The 17,215-nt window shown below is 47.3% G+C and overlaps 1 protein-coding gene across 11 annotated transcripts in view; it reads left to right on the top strand.

Annotated features, from left to right (window-relative positions):
- The window catches only part of PPFIBP2 (PPFIA binding protein 2), a 144,286-nt gene that overhangs the window by 89,585 nt on the left and 37,486 nt on the right, over positions 1-17,215 (top strand). For all 11 annotated transcript variants that reach the window (XM_046016437.1, XM_046016430.1, XM_046016428.1 and 8 more), the window contains one exon: positions 5,931-6,062. In XM_046016437.1, the coding sequence (XP_045872393.1) occupies positions 5,931-6,062 (132 nt within the window). The remainder of the gene's footprint in view (positions 1-5,930; positions 6,063-17,215) is intronic.

The following is a 17,215-nucleotide window of genomic DNA, read 5'->3' as shown; positions in this document are numbered from 1 at the left end:
CCACAGCATGAAGTAGTAAGTGCTTTACCCTCCTTTCACGGGGTAAGGGAACTGAGTTCAGGGGGATGGTTTCGTTAGCGGGGACCGAGTCTGGACTCGAACCCGGGTTGACTACAGGCACTTCTCATCAGTGTTATTCACAAAAGCAACTTTTTGGCATGGCCTAGGCCTCTTACTTCAAAGGGCAAAGGGACACATGTTTCCTTTCATGTCTTTCCATGGCCCGATCTTTCATTCTGGTTTCAGATTGCCGGTCTGGCTCCAGTCCTCTGTCATTGGTCAATAACTCCCTGGGTCAAGTTCCACACTTAAAGATGGAAGTAATTGCTTCAAGATGTGGCCCTTTAAGGAGAGAATAAATTGAAAGGCCACTTCTTTTTATCAGCTCCAGTCTCAAACTGAGCTTTGGAAAAAGGAAATGACGTTTCTCTCTGAGATGTAAGCTTTTATTCCCTTCTCTGGGAATGGAGATGTATTTGCCCTTCTGGAGGAGGTTACTGGTAGTGGTGAAGCGAGAGGGGTGAGTGATACTTTTGTTTATTGGGTTTTTTTTCTGAAAGTTTCATGACCTAGTTCTGTGATGCTTCATAGTAACGAACACCACCTGCCTCACATACCACCCCCTCCTCTTCGTTTGCACTCTCTCCATAGGCAACCTTAAAACAATTGGGAGAGCAGAAACTAATGCAGCGTATGAAACCTATCCCCCTTATCTCCAGCTCCCTGCTTCCCCACATTTCACCTCTCCCCCACATTATGGTAGCTGCATGATTCCAGGAGATTCCCAGCCAGATCCACCCTGTAGGTCCAAGCAGGGACCAAGCCTTGCCTTGGTGCTCCAGACAAAAAGCCTGGATCCAGAGATAACCACAGTCTTCAGGATGAGAGATGGGGATCCAACAACCTTTCTCTTAAGGCACAAACTGAGTAAAAGCTAGCAAAGGAGACGGAAGAGAAAAAAGAAAGATAAGGAAAACCGGAAGGATGAGATGGAAAGTAGTATCTTAGACTGTTAAGTGGGTGAAGAATCAACGGTTGAAAGCTGAGAAGTACAAGTTGTATCTGAAAGTTTGGACATTGGTCCCCAGAACCAGATGTGGTTCTGTGCACTACCTGGTGAAGGCAAAAAAACTGGGTTGCAGGAATGCAGACATCTTGTGGAGAAATGACGGGAAAGTGAGGAAGAAGAGGCAGCAAGGGTAGATTATTCTTTTAGAGCTTGGCTGTGAAGAGATGAGGGAGGGATTGGAGAGAGAGCACATTCATACCAACAGTGCATAGAGAGCATGCTTTTGGCTAGCGAGAGCAGAGGGAGTTGATGATGGTTGCTTCAGGGGAAGGCAAGGTCAAGAGGGAAAGTTCTTTTGAATGTCAGAAATTTGATCATGTTTATAGCCTGAGGAATGGAGCTGATGGTGAAAGAGATTAAATGCCTGTCAGAGTGGATGATTAATAGTCCTATCCCAGTGTAGCACAGACTGGGTGGGAACTTCCTCACCGTAGGACAGAGGTGAGGGAGAGCGTAGGACCAGGTGAGAAGGTGTCCTTCGGAGGGAGAAACCAGACCAGGACTCTGAGATCACAGGCAAACAGTAATGACTGACCAGGAAGGTAACTTGAAAGCCTTGGACATCAAGCTGTGTGGAGATGGCATGAAGTCTGGAGAACAAGAGATAGTCAGCAACAGGAAGGTGGGTGAGATGGGGCAATTCCAGGGCAAGTGCCAGAATCATTGTGTCCTTGAACATATGCTTTTTATGTGCAACCCGGAAACTTACTGGGCTTCAGAGTGGTTCTTAAAACTCAAAGAACTCAACATGAAACGTGGGCTTGCTTGCTCTAAGCATGGATTTAAGAGATTTGAGTAAGATGTTTCTGAGAAACTTTGAAAAAGAAAGGATATAAATTCAATGAATGATCAGATTATTTTAAAATATCTTTTCACTAAACAGGAGAGGTTATTTGAGAAGAGGGAGAAACAGTGGGATTTGTGGCTGGAGGAGAATGGGAAAGATTTGGACGAACCAACCAGAGACAAATGCAAGGGTGCCAGGTGGTCTTGGAAGATCAGCTATCATTAGATAGCATAACCTTGTATGGAAACTAACTGGCATCATTAAGTGTCATTTAGCAGCAGTTTTCAGGTCATGGAGACTAGAAAGATAGACAAAAGACTTTGAGGTTTGGCATGGACTGGACTCTGGTAAAGCAAATGCAGTTCAGGTCTGGGGGCAGGGATGAGCTGGATGAGGAATTTTCTGGTGCAGATGTGATACAGTTGAAATGACCTCAAGCTGTAGAATGGATAAGGAGGCAAATATTATTTAAGGGAAGTTGATAAAATAGTGCTCACAGAAGAAATTAAAGATTATTTGAGTTATTAATTGGGAAAATTTAAAGGTCAGTAGACTGCGGCCAAAGGAGACCATTTCAGAACTGAAGATTTTAGAAGCACAACAAATGCGTTTTATACAAAGGCGAGGGCCAAGTTGTGATAATCCCGGTGAGAAACTGAGGCGAAGCATAAGCAAAGCCCATTGGCATTGTGGTCAAGACAGCTGAAGCCAGAGTGGATATGGGAAGACTCACAAGAAAGGAACAAGGATGTTGAAGTTACAGAGGAAATGGAATGTGCCCAAACTAGGTAGAGAAACTGTTGATCAAAAAACACAAAAGCCCTGAGGAAAATGGGAGACTGTCATGTGTTCTGGATGTCTGGGAGAAGTCGCGGTAACCGAATGGCGCTGCCTTAGAAGAGGAGGGCAGGTGTAGATGGTCAGTAAGGACAGTAGTGATCTAGAAACAGGGAGAAATTGTCCAGTAAGTTGGTTTGTTGGAGCGGAGTGGACTGAGCTTGAGATGACTGGGAAGGTTAGGGCATAGGATGTCAAAGTTGGGATTCAGTTTATGCTGGAGGGAGAACAGTTGAGTTTGTAGGGTAGTTAAACCCTCTTAGGACACATGTGATAGAGTATTTAGCATGTACTAGTGGCTGGAGGCCATGTGAGCCTGGAGATGGGAGGTGGATCTGGACTGGAATGAGCTTGTCCAAGGCCAGTTTTGAATTCAGGAAGTAGGACAGTACTTACTGATGACCAGGATGAGGGTTGACGGTAATGAAAGGTAGAGGCATGCTAACAGATAGACTTGAGCATAATCGCTAATAACTGGAATGTGCACGTGGAATGTTAGTGTGACGAATTGGAACCCCGGCATGACCAGTTGGAAGGGCTATTGGAACTTTAGGACGACCAGTTAGGATATTAACCTCATCAGCTGGAACATTGGTGTGACCAATTAAAACAGCTAGAGGGATTCTGGCAAGAGTAGAAATAGAGTAGATTCTTAGTTTTCAAGAGAGATACATTCTGAGGCTCTTTTTGAATCCCACCAATGCAGTGTCACGAATGCTAGTTAGTAGACAGACTGCAGCTTAACGATACTCAAGCACTCAGTGGGCTTTGTTTTTAACGGTCGTATCACTAGGCCTTGACATCTGGTAGATATTTAAAAACGTATTTGTAGAGTAAATGATTAAAGTCTCATGGAAGAATATTTTCTCAGTTGTCGGTGCTCCAAAGCAGTTGTCTCGTTGACCCTGATTTGTAGAGTTTCTCGTCTGTCTCTTTGCCTCGGTGGCTGAAAAGCTCATGTAGGAAGATGATCCACCTCTAGGAGTGTCATGGGTAGGTGTTTTTTTCTTTAGCACTGATGGCTCCGGCTTTAACTTCTTTTCCTACCTGCTTTAATTCTATGATTTTACATTTTAACTCAAATTGTCCATTTTTCAAACAGTCTCAAGTCATTTTTGGAACAAAGCAGGTATATGAAAGGATGGGGAGAGAAACACAGAATGAGATGGTAGAGGCCGAGGGGAAAAGGGAGGTAGGAGTGAGTAGGTGGCGTCAGAGAGATTGCATCTTAAGGTAGTCTTAGTGCCAGGCCCTGGTAGAAAGTGTGCACTCGACCAAATCTCGGCAATTTGAGGTGCACCTGGGTGGCTCAGTCAGTTAAGTGCCTGCCTTCAGCTTAGGTCATGATCCCAAAGTCCTGGGTTCAAGCACCGCATTGGGCTCCTTGCTCATCAGGAGTCTACTGTCTACTGCTCACCACACTTGTGCTCGCTCGCTCTCTCAAGTAAACAAAAAATCTTAAAAAATCTTGACATTTTGAGTGGCAGTTTCCTTGACTGAGTGAGTATTTGTTGATTGGCTTTTTTCAGCATGTATATTGTTACTTCCCTTAAAATTCTTGGACGTCTTCCTTTGTTTGGGAGACAATGTGATACGTTAGACAGAAATGAGTTTTGGAGTCCAGCAGACTTTGGTTTGAAAACGGACTCTGCTGTTTCTAAGTGGCATGTGTCTTCGGCCAAGACAGGCCAGTGTCTGAGCCTGGTTGCTCATCTGTTAAATTAGGATAATATTTACTGTCCCATCACTAGGAAGGTTTATTGAGAGCATGTATGCAAAGTACCCGGCAGGGTCGGGCACAGAGGAGGCACTCACTGAATCTGTGTGTCTTCTCTCCTTCCCCCTCCAGCGTTACCCACATTTGTCTGACAGACTCCTCGTGACCCAGTAGCCTGTAGTTCAGGCACTGAGTGTTGCTGCCTCTGCCCTGTACACTGGTTTCAAGCTGAGCTAAAACAGATAGAGCTGGCCTCTTCGGCCCTGTGCTCAGTGAGCTCCTTTTGCTGAATTTCTTGATACTCATCCCCTCAGATTAGCAGATAGATAGTTTGTAGCTTGACTTTCTGAGACCCTGAGGGCCTTAGCCTAGGGAATCCTGTATTCCCAGTTAAATCTCTGTCCTTTGTGATTTGGTTTGTGGTCTGAGGACAGTTCAGAATATGTGAAATCATAGCTGTAGATCACCCTTCTTGTACTAAGGTTGGGTTGCCCAAGAGAACATAAAATGTTCACCTTGTGACAGGATAGTGTATCTTTTCTGGCTGCTCATTTGGCTGGTTAGTCTCCAAATCGCCCTTTTGTAATCTCTTTGCTGGGAACTGCATATTCAGTATCTACCACGTGCCCAGATTTGGGGTTATGGACCATTGCCTTTTGCCAGTGGAGAAGTATTGCCCCGGACTTTGGGAATGCTCCATTTTTTGAGGGCCTTCATAATCCCTAGTAGTTCCCAGCAGGCATTTTGTCTATCACCTTTGTTTCTTGTCTTATTTGTGCTTATTACATGTATGTATTGATGGCAGGCTGTTGTCTACTACTGTTCCGGTGATGGAAGGTCTTAAAACCTCCTCTAGCCTGGCCTTACAGAAAGGAAAGATTCCTACTTAATCCCTTAGTGGCTCAGAAAGCTCCATACCACATAGGCTAGGAAAAATCCATATCACATACATAAGATTCGAATCATTCACTAAATACTCATCGAGTGTCTGCTGTATGCCCTAGCTCCCTCCTAGGCTCATTATAGTGAACTCTTACAGTGAAATTTGTTCAGGATGTGGGCTAAACATTGAGCCCAGGAGATAATTTGGAATCGTTGGTTTTAAAAAATATATTGTTGATGTAAGCTTGATTTTGTTTGTTTTTTTTGTTTGTTTGTTTAGGTTGAGAGGTCCTGTTGGTTTGCTGTAAAAATAGAGATAGAGAAAATGAGGTTTTTTTAAGCAAACCTGTCCATTTTTCTGTACTTGGAAATAATGGTTTCTAGGGGCAAGCATTTTTTTGAGTTCTACAGTCCACATCGTTTCTCAGAGCACAATGGGTAGTGGCAGGGGCTGTGCTCTCCCTGAATGACCGAGGAGCAGCCCAGGTCCATCCCTACTAGACCTGTGGCTCCCATGTAGCAGTCTCAACTCTGTTGTTCAACATATAACTGAGAAATTGCCTTCTGCGCTCTGGATGGAGCTACAGTTGCCTTGTTGCCAGGGAGGCTGTGATTTTGAGATCTGGTTTTGCTTGTAGGAGCTGCTAAGCCGCACATCTCTTGAGACCCAGAAGCTCGATCTGATGACTGAAGTTTCTGAGCTGAAACTCAAGCTGGTTGGCATGGAGAAGGAGCAGAGAGAGCAGGAGGAGAAGCAGAGAAAAGCAGAGGTGAGTGTGATATACCAAATTCTGGGGTGGGGGGGGGTACGTACTGTTCTAAACTCAGAGCAGGGGAAGCTTGTCTAATGTGGATTTAGGCCATCTGGTCAACCCCAAGCCTGGCAGCCAGAAGTGTCTATGCACAAGAGACGCAATGATCTGTTAATACCAAGTTATCAGGTTTTGCTGTGGCTGCAAATTTCAGCAGTGCCCAAACCACCCAGTTTTGGCTCTAAGGCTTTATCCTCCCTCAAGCTGCTGACAAGGATGGAAGGGAAAGCAGTAGGTGGGGAAGGATCAGACGAGATGTGAAGGGACCCAAGATGTCCTCTGTGAGAGCCAAGGTAATGACCACATACTGGGATGAAGTCTGCTGCCCAGTAGGCCACTCTCCCCATATCATAGGAGCACATTTCAGAGACCCAGGTGGAACCCTTAGATCATGTGCTTCTTTTCTCCTGATAGGTCATAGGAACGAGCCATGCAATGTTTTCCTGCATTGTTCCCGTTTTTGTTTTTGTTTCAGGCTCCATAATGCCATTGGCCAGAGCATGCCAGACTCCTTTTTGGGATGAATGTCTTGGATAAATTCTAGGCTCAGAGCTGCTTTTGTTGAGAGAGAATATCCTGTTTTAACCTTAGATAACCACCTTCCATGTACCTCTACCTCTTAAGTTCCTCTATAGGTACCTGGCAATGTAAGATGTGGAAAGAAGATAGGCTTTAGGTTTAGAAGCACCTTGGTTCAATTACTGACCTACCTACTTAGTAGGTCTTTGAATTTCATTCAGCAAGCTAGCTGCTTAATTTCTCTGAACTTCAGTTTCTTTATCTGTACAATGGGTAACTATGGGAAGTCCAAATCAAATCACAAAAGTTAAGTCCCTGTCACAGTATCTGGCATGATATAGGTATTTGGTTTATCTTCATGCACGTGCACACACAAACGCACGCATGCGTGCACACACACACATACACATTTAGGAGTCTCCAAAATCTAAAAACTGATCTTGTTCCTTTCTATTAAGTACCACCATTGTGTGTACTGAAACCTGCCCTGTGCTGTGTTTACTGGGTAAACACTGGTGATAGAGACACTTGTAATATGTGGGCAGTTCTATGCATTGCTTTGGAGAAGTTGCTCGTTGGTACGTAGTGTTGCCAAAGGAAGAACTCTCCATTACACTGAAGACAGTGTCTTCTAGTGCTCAAGAGTACAGGCCCTCCAATCAGAGCTTCCAACTGTAGCTTTGAGATCTTAGGCAAGTCATGTAACCTCTGCTTTTGTGAAATGGAGAGAGTAACGCTTGGGATTTCCTGGCTGATTCTGAGGAGGGAACAAGACCTTGGGTGTGTAGTCCTTAGCACAGTGCTGGACACAGTAACATAGAGCTTTTACCTATTACTTAGCAGTTGTCATTAAGCATGCTGCGGATGGCGGTATAGATTGAGGTATATTGAAAAACTGCAAAGTCACACAGATTGAAAGCTTATCTGGGTGAAGTGTTAGTTGAGTAGACTTTGCTTCTTAAATGCAAGAAAAGGAAAGAGGGAAACTGAATTTTCTCCAGGTTTAGAGGGTTTTTGTTGTTACTGTTATTGTTGTTGTTTTTGCTTTTTAACCAGTGTTTCAAGTTGTGTGATTACATGTAAACATACATTGAGGCTCTGGCAGCAGAATTCAGGAAACTCTGAGAAGTCTTAAAATGTTAGAGATAACTCAAAACCACTTAAATTTAAAAAAATAAGTAAAGGTGGGGGTTATTAGGTCACACAACTTGACATGTCTAGGGTTTAAAGTCCCATACCACTAGATCCAAGTGACCTCTGGGTGCCATTAAAAATCAGCCTTAGCGTATGGCTTGGTTCTGCTTTAGCTTTATTCTCAGGAGGTCTCAGGATGGCCCTCAGCAGCTCTAGGTCCTGCCAGCCAAGCAACCTGTGCAGAGAGAGTCTCTTTCAGAGAGGTCCAGAAAAAGGCCCCAGATTGCATCTCACTGGGCCTGTTTGGGTCACATCATGCCTGCTTCTGAACTGTAGGGAGCATGTGGGTGGCTGTGAGTCCATCTTGGAGAGAAGGCAGAGTTAGTACCAACCTGGGACAGCTGAGTTCCTTTCTGGGGAAGACAGGGTGGAAGGAGAGCTCCTACTTCTAGGCCAAGTACAGCTAAAGCAAGCAGTCATTTTGCTGTTTGCTTTATTTTTTTCTTTTCCGAGGGATTATGTTTCAATCCGAATTCTTTGTTTTTGTGTTCCACTGGGCTATTCGTGTCTGAGACAACATAGACCCTGAGCCGCTGGCCTCAGTCCCCAGATAACAACCCTTCCCAGTTGCTAGTACAAACATTAGGTTTCTACGTGGAGGAATTTTTTAAGGCTGTTCCAACCTGTGATATTCTGTGAACAACCACATGACTTGAAACCCACTTCTCCTTCTTAGAATTGAACGTAATCCTTGCTGGTATGCTCAGAGGCTTTGCCACGATTTGCACTCCTTGGAGCCCCAGAGGCTTAAAACCCCGGGGTGGGTGGGGGGGTATAGTCGTCCGTAGTCATGCATCATGCGAGTGGACCTGTTAGAAGGGGGCATTTAGCTAAGGCCGCCAGAGGCTGTACTTACATGAATAGAGGGAATGCTGCTTCCCAGCCTGCACTGCTGCTGGGTTTTTCCCAGTAAATATACTTAGCCCAAGGCCTCATGGCTTGTGGTTTGGAAAGGCAGGACCTTTCTCTTTGTTTTGTTTGTTTTCTGGGGCAGCAGGATCTGAAACTTACTCTATATAGTTCAGGCTTTATCCTCAGATTCCATTTTATGTTTCAGTGAAAATTGAAAAAGGATGCTGTGAACCAGAGCATTGCAGGCTGCTTCTTTCTGTCTGGCTCTGGTTCCTCCTGAAGCCTGTATCCCACTGCCTCTAGAAAGGTATGGAAGTGATTCTAGATGGAAGCGATTCTAGAAACCTGAGGACTTTGGAGGTGCAGGTTTCTTGTCAGATCGTGAGCATCCTGGCAGCCGGCCTTGCTTAGGAATCTGTCAGTGAGATGTGGGTGAAAACTGGGTTTTCTGTTTACCTTTCCTCGTGAACCTTCTGCAGTGATTCTGGGTCATTTCAGGAGACCCAGGCTTGAATCAGTTAGGTTTACCCCTGAGAAGCAGGACTGCCGAGGAACGACTACCATGGAAATAACAGAATTGGGAGGGTGGAACATAAAAGAGCCAGAGGCAAAAGGAACCCTCTGGGTGGCACACTGTATCACAGGCAAGTCCTTCAGGAGGCATCTTCCTTGGAGCAGGAAGTCTGGTTTCCCCCAAGCCCTGGAGATGCAGGGGGCCTACAGCTAGATCCCTCTGTGGGATCCAAGAGGGCTACATGCAGTACCAGAGCACCCTGTAAAGAACGGAGCAGTGATCCAGCAGGTCCTGGAAAGCCGAGTCAGCCCAGTTGATCAGAGCTATACACAAATATGAAGAGAACCAGAAAGAGTCTTTAGGATTTCTGGCAGAAAACAGAATGTCTTACAGCATGGGTGGTAGTGTCATCCTTCTTCCTTCCTGTTGTTAGCACCTCAGAAGGGAGGGATTCTGATTTCTGAGCTGGGGCAACCAGAGGGATGGACTTGGAGCACAGAGCAGGGGCTAAGAAGGTGGTATTTGCTCTGGGAAGAGCTGGCATGAGCAGGAGAATTGTAGGGTTTTTATTTATTTTGATTTAGTGATTTTTTTATTAGCATGGGAAATACACACTCCAGCAATTCAAAAATTAAGTGTTCAAAAAGGTATATGTAGCAGAGAGTCCCCTTCCACGCCTCCCAAGCCCACTGTCGGGAACCACTGTGATCAGTGTGTCTGTATTGTTTGTCTTCTCCCAGAGTGCTGTGCCGATGAGCAAATTTGCAAATTTTATGTGGAGATACATATGTACAAGCACATTCTCTCCCTTGTTCTTGTACACATGCCCACTACTCTAGACTTTCTAATTTATTTATAATTTTTTTAGATTTTATTTATTTATTTGACAGAGAGCAGAAGCAGGGGGTAGCAGCAGGCAGAGGGAGAGGGAGAAGCTGGCTCCCTGCTCAGCAGGGAGCCCGATGTTGGACTTGATCCCAGGACCCTGAGATCATGACCTGAGCCGAAGGTAGAGGCTTAACTGATGGAGCCACTCAGATGCCCCTAGACCTTCTAATTTAGCACTCTGGGAGTTTATTTCATACCAAGTATGTTTTTCTAAAAATGTATTTATATTTATATCTGCATATTATTTAATTATCTGACTGTACCCGAATTTGTTTTGGCCTGTCCTCTTTTGATGGACACGGAAGCGGTTGCCCAGCATTTGTTACTACAGAGAATGCCTCTGTGAACGAGCTTGCATGTGTGTGAGGATACTGAGGTGCAGTTGCTGGGCCAAAGGCTACATGTGCAGATATCTACATGGCAGATATTTCCACGTTGTCCCGTGGAGCATAGAGGTTATGTTCCCATCAGTGATGTGCAAATGCCAGGCCAGTATTAAATTGAGCATAAAGTAAGAGAAAGAAGGAGAACTACGTAAAATTGGGAGCGAGCTTAACAGGTGGGAAGGGGCTAGGGAGGACCATGATTATGGGAGGTGTCCAGGGGCTTCACATAGAAAAGAACCATAAAGAAGAACTTTGATGGTTAGCAAAGCAGGAGTAGTAAAGCCAGCTGAGGGTATGACACACAGTGGCAGTTAGAACCTCAGAAATGTCACCTGGACTTGGTGATGCAGGACCCAAGAATGGGTGCACCCTGTGGGGGAGAAACAGACTTGTTAAGAGGGGGAGGGGGCCCAGCCCTGAAGAAAGAGGATTCTAAATGTTAGTTGAAATGCTGAGCCTAAGGATGGACGCCCTGGAAAGTAAGGCATGGTTCGGGAGAGTGAGAGGGCAGTGTCCCAGAAGTGTTGGGGTGCACCTCACAGTCTCCCTGAGCCGAGGAGGAAGATGGATGCACCCTGACACAGATCCCCAGACCCATAGAGGCAGGCAGCAGTGTGCACAACTCCCAGAGATCTCCTCTACTTAAGTACTGGAGAGGTTGGCGTTTGGTGCCCCAGCCCCTTACTTGTTTCTACCCAGGGTGTGTGTGCAGAGAAAGACATTGGGAAACTGCCACCCTGGCTGTAATGTCACAGGAAAGGAGACACTAGTGTATGAGGGCAAAGTGGGTGCCTTGAGAGAGAGAGCAGCCATCGTGCTGTGGGTCCATGACAGGGAGGGAAACCTGGGTGTAGCCACATGTGCCTTGCAGGCTTTGGAAAATCAGACCTTTCAAAGTTCAGAAATACTACAGCAGATGACTTAAGAATATTGAACTTAAAAATACTGTGATTTCTGACTGTAATCTCCCAAATAATACCGATGAAAGGAGAAGCTTAGAGACACCCCGAGAGACCCTAGTATTCAAATGGGCTCGTATAAAAGCTGGAAAGGACCAAACAGAGTGCACCTGCATGAGCAGCACCAGCAAGGGCAAGCCCCAAACAGAGGACAGTGCTGAGGATAGGGGAGAGGCTTTTTGTTAAAGTTACATTCTCCGTTCCCAGGAGATCAGAGAGAGAATGGGCTCCATTCTCCCAATGCCTCGGCCGCAGAGAACTCAGGGCAACAGTCCCCAAACTGCCTGCTGTAAGTGAATTTTGAGGTATCAGGGAAATCAGGTGAGCTGCTCGCAAACTGGAAGTGAACCATTTTCTCCTTGTATCTCCCCCAGCCCCCACCAGACGGCAGAGAAAGTGAGCTAGGTCCTGTGAAATTTAGTCTGTCGAGGCTGGCGTTGACCCTATGATAGTTGGTGGGAGGCAAGGATATGAAGTAGGAATGGTGTTCGTTGAGAGGAAGTTCCATCCACTTGACCTCATGTGTTGGGCCGGGAATGCATCGCGTAGGAGAGACGGGGTAAACGCACACTTCGTGAGGCATTGCACACACACTACTCAGGGAGTCCTGTGGGTGAGCTGGAGGAAAATAGCACGGATGCTAAGATGATAGGTAGGCAGGTGATAATAGTACCTAGAGACCATCTCTAGGAGGATTTACTGTACAGGATGGTAGTCTTCTGCCCTCAGCCTTCCTGTATTTAGCATCTTAAATGTATAATGTGGAAGCTGATCTAGAAGGTCTTGAAGCTCTGATGATGTAAAGCCAAAGAAAAACTAACTGGATCAGCCGACACTGGGATTCATTGCATAGACTAGAGTGATAGCTACATGGGCAGAAAAGGATAAAGAGGTCAGAAGAACCTGAGTTGTGGAAAATCACTAAAGGTAGGGAATGAAACACTGCAAGATGGAGCCAAGCAGCTTGAGGACAGGAACATGGCTCTGATTTGACCAGGAAGAGGGCCCTTAGGAAGTGAGGCGCTCCTCATGGTGGAGACAGAGCTTGTCTGCCAGGAGGCGAGGGGCAGGAATGAATGGGGTGATGAAATCAGGCAGCAGGTCTTGACTCTTCATCTGAGGGGTTTAATAATAGGGAGAACAAAAGAAGGAAGAGGACGGTGAAATTCTAGAAGCTTCTATAAGAGATACAAGCAGGTCTAAAGATAAGAGCAGGGCCAGCACACAAGGGACTAAATAAAGATTCTGGAAAAGAGTGATCATGCTGGGGAGTGCAGAGCTGCTGGGCATTTGTTTTCCACTATCAATGTCATGGGCCTTACCTGTGTCCCGTGATGGTTAAGTGTTTTCCATTGCTCTTCCTGTTTCTTTCTTAGGGATCGAATACTTGGCAAAGGAGAAGTAGTGCAGGGAGTGAACTCACTTCTGTCAGATGCCCCGTGTGTACCAGGCCCTGTGCCAGGTGCTTCACCCAGGGCTCACTTGATTAACCCCTCTGAGATCAACCCTCAATTCCACAGAAGTGAAACGAGCCTGCAGTCTGCACGCTTGGCCTGCATCGTGCTGGTGCTCATCGTGGTGTAATGGTGTAGCCGCCCGTAACAGTCTGACTTCCCTTTTTGGGGAGGTAAGGACTTGTTACCAGGAGGGATCGCTTTTGACTCTGTCCTTGATTAACCTGCCATCCTTCCTTCTGCCCCAGGGTTCTTGGTTAGAGGATTAAATGTAAAATTATTTTATTAAAAAAAAATTTTTTTTCTAGGTAGAAGTCCCTTTTCAAATTTAAAATTTTTTATTAACATATAATGTATTATTAGCCCCAGAGGTACAGTCTGTGAATTGCCAGGTTTACACACTTCACAGCACTTACCATAGAATTTAAAAAAAAAATTTTTTTTAAAGATTTTTATTTATTTGACAGAGAGCACAAGTAGGCAGAGAGGCAGGCAGAGAGGGGTGGGGAAGCAGGCTCCCTGCTGAGCAGAGAGCCTGATGCAGGGCTCAATCCCAGGACCCCAAGATCATGACCTGAGCCAAAGGCAGAGGCTTAACCCACGGAGCTACCCAGGGGCCCCTAGATGTAAAATTTTAAAAATTGCCTCCATGCTAATGACTTGCCAGATTCATCTCCCTCTCTCCTTAGTCTTGCTTTTATCCATGCCTTCCTTTCCTCTTCTCATGCCTCACAGTAACCATTCAAAATCTGTGCCCCTTCTGTTTCACTGCTATGTCCCTTGAGAAGGCGACCTTGCCTGCTTTACAGAGATCAAGGCCCTTGGGACGATCTCCCTCAACTTGCTTTTGCTCATGTAAAGACCGCCTGGACCCTCAACATTCCCTTCGTGCATAGCGAATCCCCCCACCTGGGCTGTCTGTTCCAGCGCTGTTCCTACCTCTTAATTCCTCCTGTCCAGCTTCTTGGTTCTTAAAGTAGTCCTTAGAACTTACCTGCTAAGTGGTTAAAGTACCAAAAGACTTGGAGACTTCTCAGAGAAGAAGCATGAAAAAACTGAATGTAGACTGTCTTTTCCCCATTGAGCACCTCCCAATGGTGGCCAAGTCCATGGACAGTAGAGACAGAGCTGGCCTATGATGCCAAGTGGCTCAGGCTAGTCAGACAGGAGGGGTTTGGAAGCACTCAGGGTCAGTCAGCTCTCAGACACAAAGCCTCAGCAAGGGCTTTGGAAGCTAGTGGCACACAGAGCACAAGCCAAGTCAGAGCCCAGTGTCTGCACTGGGACTGCGGATAAGAACGCAGAGGGCAGGTATGGCCCCAGCCCATTGGTGTGTGGCCCATCAGGGTGCAGGGACCAGTAACAGTGGTGCTGGGTGGAGGTCTGAGGTCCAGGGCACTGAGGCCCATAAGGGTCACCTTGATTTCTCAGCCCAGTCCTCTGGCCTTGGTAGGAAAATGCCTTGTTAGAGAGATGGTCCTGGGAGAAGATAACTGGTGTTCTGTGGGGGTCATCTCAGGGGGCTGGCTCACAGGGAGACTGGCTGGCAGGCCAGGGGGCTGCTTCTGCCCCCAAGGACTGCAGCACAGTCCAAATGGTATCAGCAGAGAGGAGACAGGTGCCTTAGCCTGGTGCCTTCTTCGTCCAAACTGCCACTCGGACTCCATTTCCCATCTACGCTGGGGAAGGGGATTTACAAAACAAGGTATGGGTGGGAGTTTTCCTTCTTAGACACCATTGTTATTGGTGAGTATGAACAGTTTCCTTCTAACACATCTGGGCAGTTCCCACAGCACCAGTGGCAGACCCCAGTACCAGACGCCAGTGTTTAGAGTATCAATAAAGCGGGGCGGGGAGACCTAAGCTGCTTCATTGGCTGCCACCCCATTCACCCCCGTCTCTGCTCTGCTCTGTTGCCACGTGTTTCCTTAAGTCCCCATCCCCGTAGCGCATAGCTTCCCCCAACCTCTTGGGTTTCTTGCTGCCACCAGAGGCACCGTCATCTACCGTGTTACCCAGGCTCATGGCTCGCTTGCTCGCTCCTTTACTCCCACCCGCGGGCGAGGGGGCTGGCAGAACCAGCCCCTCTACTCCCTGGAAGCCTGTGTTTTCTGGGTGTTGGCACTTAACAGCCTGGCGTGATTATTTGTGTATCTCTCTCCTGTCACCTGTGAGCCCCCCTCGTTACTGTGGCCATGGGTCTTTGTCTGCACGGTGACTAGATGTCTATGGGGCAGGAAAAGGCAAGCTCCATAGAGCGCTAGCAGGTGCTATTCATCACTGAATAGGTATGAAGTCCAGGAATTGCGATTATTTTTTTCAAATTTGCCATAAAAGGCCAACATGTTCTTGAGGCTACAAAGGAGTCTGATCTGGAGTGGGAGGCAAAGGAGGAAGGTTTGGTAGAGGTGTGCGGGAGAGTTTATAGAGTCGGGCGTGTTAGCGTGTGTAAGTGTGGTGTGTGGCTCACGGGGGTGGGGCACCTGCGGCATGTGTAAGAGGGGATGGGTCTGTGCACATGCCTGTCTCTGCTGTCGCCAGGCCCGGTGCCTCTGTGTTGATGTGCTAGGATGCCCCCCACCCCCCACAGCTGCCATCTGGCACTGTGGAGCTGCTGGGGTTTTGTTGCAGTTGCAAGACAGCCCTGGCTGTGGCGTGGGTCTCCGGGAAAATGCCATGTCTTTGGTTCCTGTGAAGGAAGTGGGTGGTCACCCCTGGAGGCCGCCTGCTGCTTCCCATCTGCCTGCTGCCTTCTTTCAGGGCGGCTCTCACAAGGAGCTTTGTGTCTGAGAGCCGACTGGCCCTGAGTGTGTCTTCTCCTTTCTCTTCCTTCCTGCAGTCAGTTCTGAATGTGATCAGTGAGCTGCAGGAGCAGATGTGTAGTCTGCAGCTGGACATCCACAGGCAGATCCAGGAGCGCCTCTCACTCAGGAGGGGTGTCCCTGACGAGGTAGCGCCCAAGGATGGCACCGCCAAGCCCCCGGCCTGCAGCCAGGACTGCGCCCATTGGGAGGGGTCACCTGTAGGAACCACACCTAAGTATATCAGCATGCGTGTGCGGGCACTTCACAGGGGGAGGCGCTGGGGTTTCTCCTAACCACAGGTGCGTGCAGTGGCTTAACATGGCTCTGTTGTTACCTCTGGGCTGAGCTCTGCGACCCTCACTGAGCAGGGTCTGAGCAGGTGAGGTCCACTCTCCAGTGGGTGGTGGCTCTCATCTTCCTCAGGGCTGGGAGTGAGGTGTGTCAGGTGCTCTGAGGGATGGAGCGTTCATGCAACAGGAAGCCTCCGGAGTCCCCTTCCCAGGTGTGATTCAGACACTCCTGGGCTGGGGGGTTGATTAAAGTTCCATTTCATGGATTTTTTTCTTTAAGATTCTATCTATTTATTTATTTGAGAGAGAGAGAGTGCACGCGCAGGCACACAAGCTGGGCGTTGAAGGGGAGTCAGAGGGAGAAGCAGGGCCCCGCTGAGCAGGAAGCCCGATGCACGGCTCAGTGCCAGGATCGCGGGATCATGACCTGAGCTGAAAGCAAACATTTAACCAACTGAGCCACCCACGTGCCTCGGGATTTTTTTTTTTTTTAAAATAACAGCATCATGAAATAATTCTTTCAAGTTTATTTTTAAACAAGTTGATCCCTAGTGAGAAAATAGAACACAACTTTCCATTTGCTATGACAGCGAGGTCATCATCTGAATGTCTAGGAAAGGGATTTCACAAACTCTGGGCCCTGTGGGATGTATCTGACTGGTGTCCTGGACTTGGCCCCTTGTACTAGTGGGACGGTGTCCTGTGTGTCCTAGCTGGGCCTGGTGATGGAAGCTGCGTGGAGATGTCCTGTGCCTCAAAAGCGTGCAGTCAAAGAGGACTGGAAGGTCTGAGGGAAGGTCAGGGTCACAGTAGCCATGAGCACAGCAGAGGGTCTGCCTCAGCTCTGTAGTTAACCACAGTCCATACTCAACCGTGGAACATGTGGAAACTTCACCCAGACTCAGGTATGAGGGGAGAAGCTTGGGGGCAGACTGGGGGGCGGCAGATAAGGTTGGGGGAAATTTCTTCCTAGATTAAATAAATGATAAGAGGGGGGAAAATGAGAGTCCAGATATAAGTGTGGATTTGTATAGGGAAGGGCTGAGAAAGTACTGGGTATGCCCCATGTTGAGTGGGTCACCCCAGGAAGAAGGCTAAAAGAGGCTAAAATTCACACCAGTGCTTATAGCCGATGATGGACAGCAGACAACCTAGAAAGAGGAGGTTGTGCCAAAGAGATCACCAGAGCCTGGCCGCATTATGCTCTCTGTGCCCTGTTGGTGGCCTCTCAGGCAGGGCCAGAAATGTGCT

This window comes from Meles meles, chromosome 8 (assembly GCF_922984935.1).
Source record: "Meles meles chromosome 8, mMelMel3.1 paternal haplotype, whole genome shotgun sequence".
NCBI classification, from domain to species: Eukaryota; Metazoa; Chordata; class Mammalia; order Carnivora; family Mustelidae; genus Meles; species Meles meles.
Note: the sequence above shows the minus strand (reverse complement) of the source record. Positions and strands in the feature narration are given on the sequence as shown.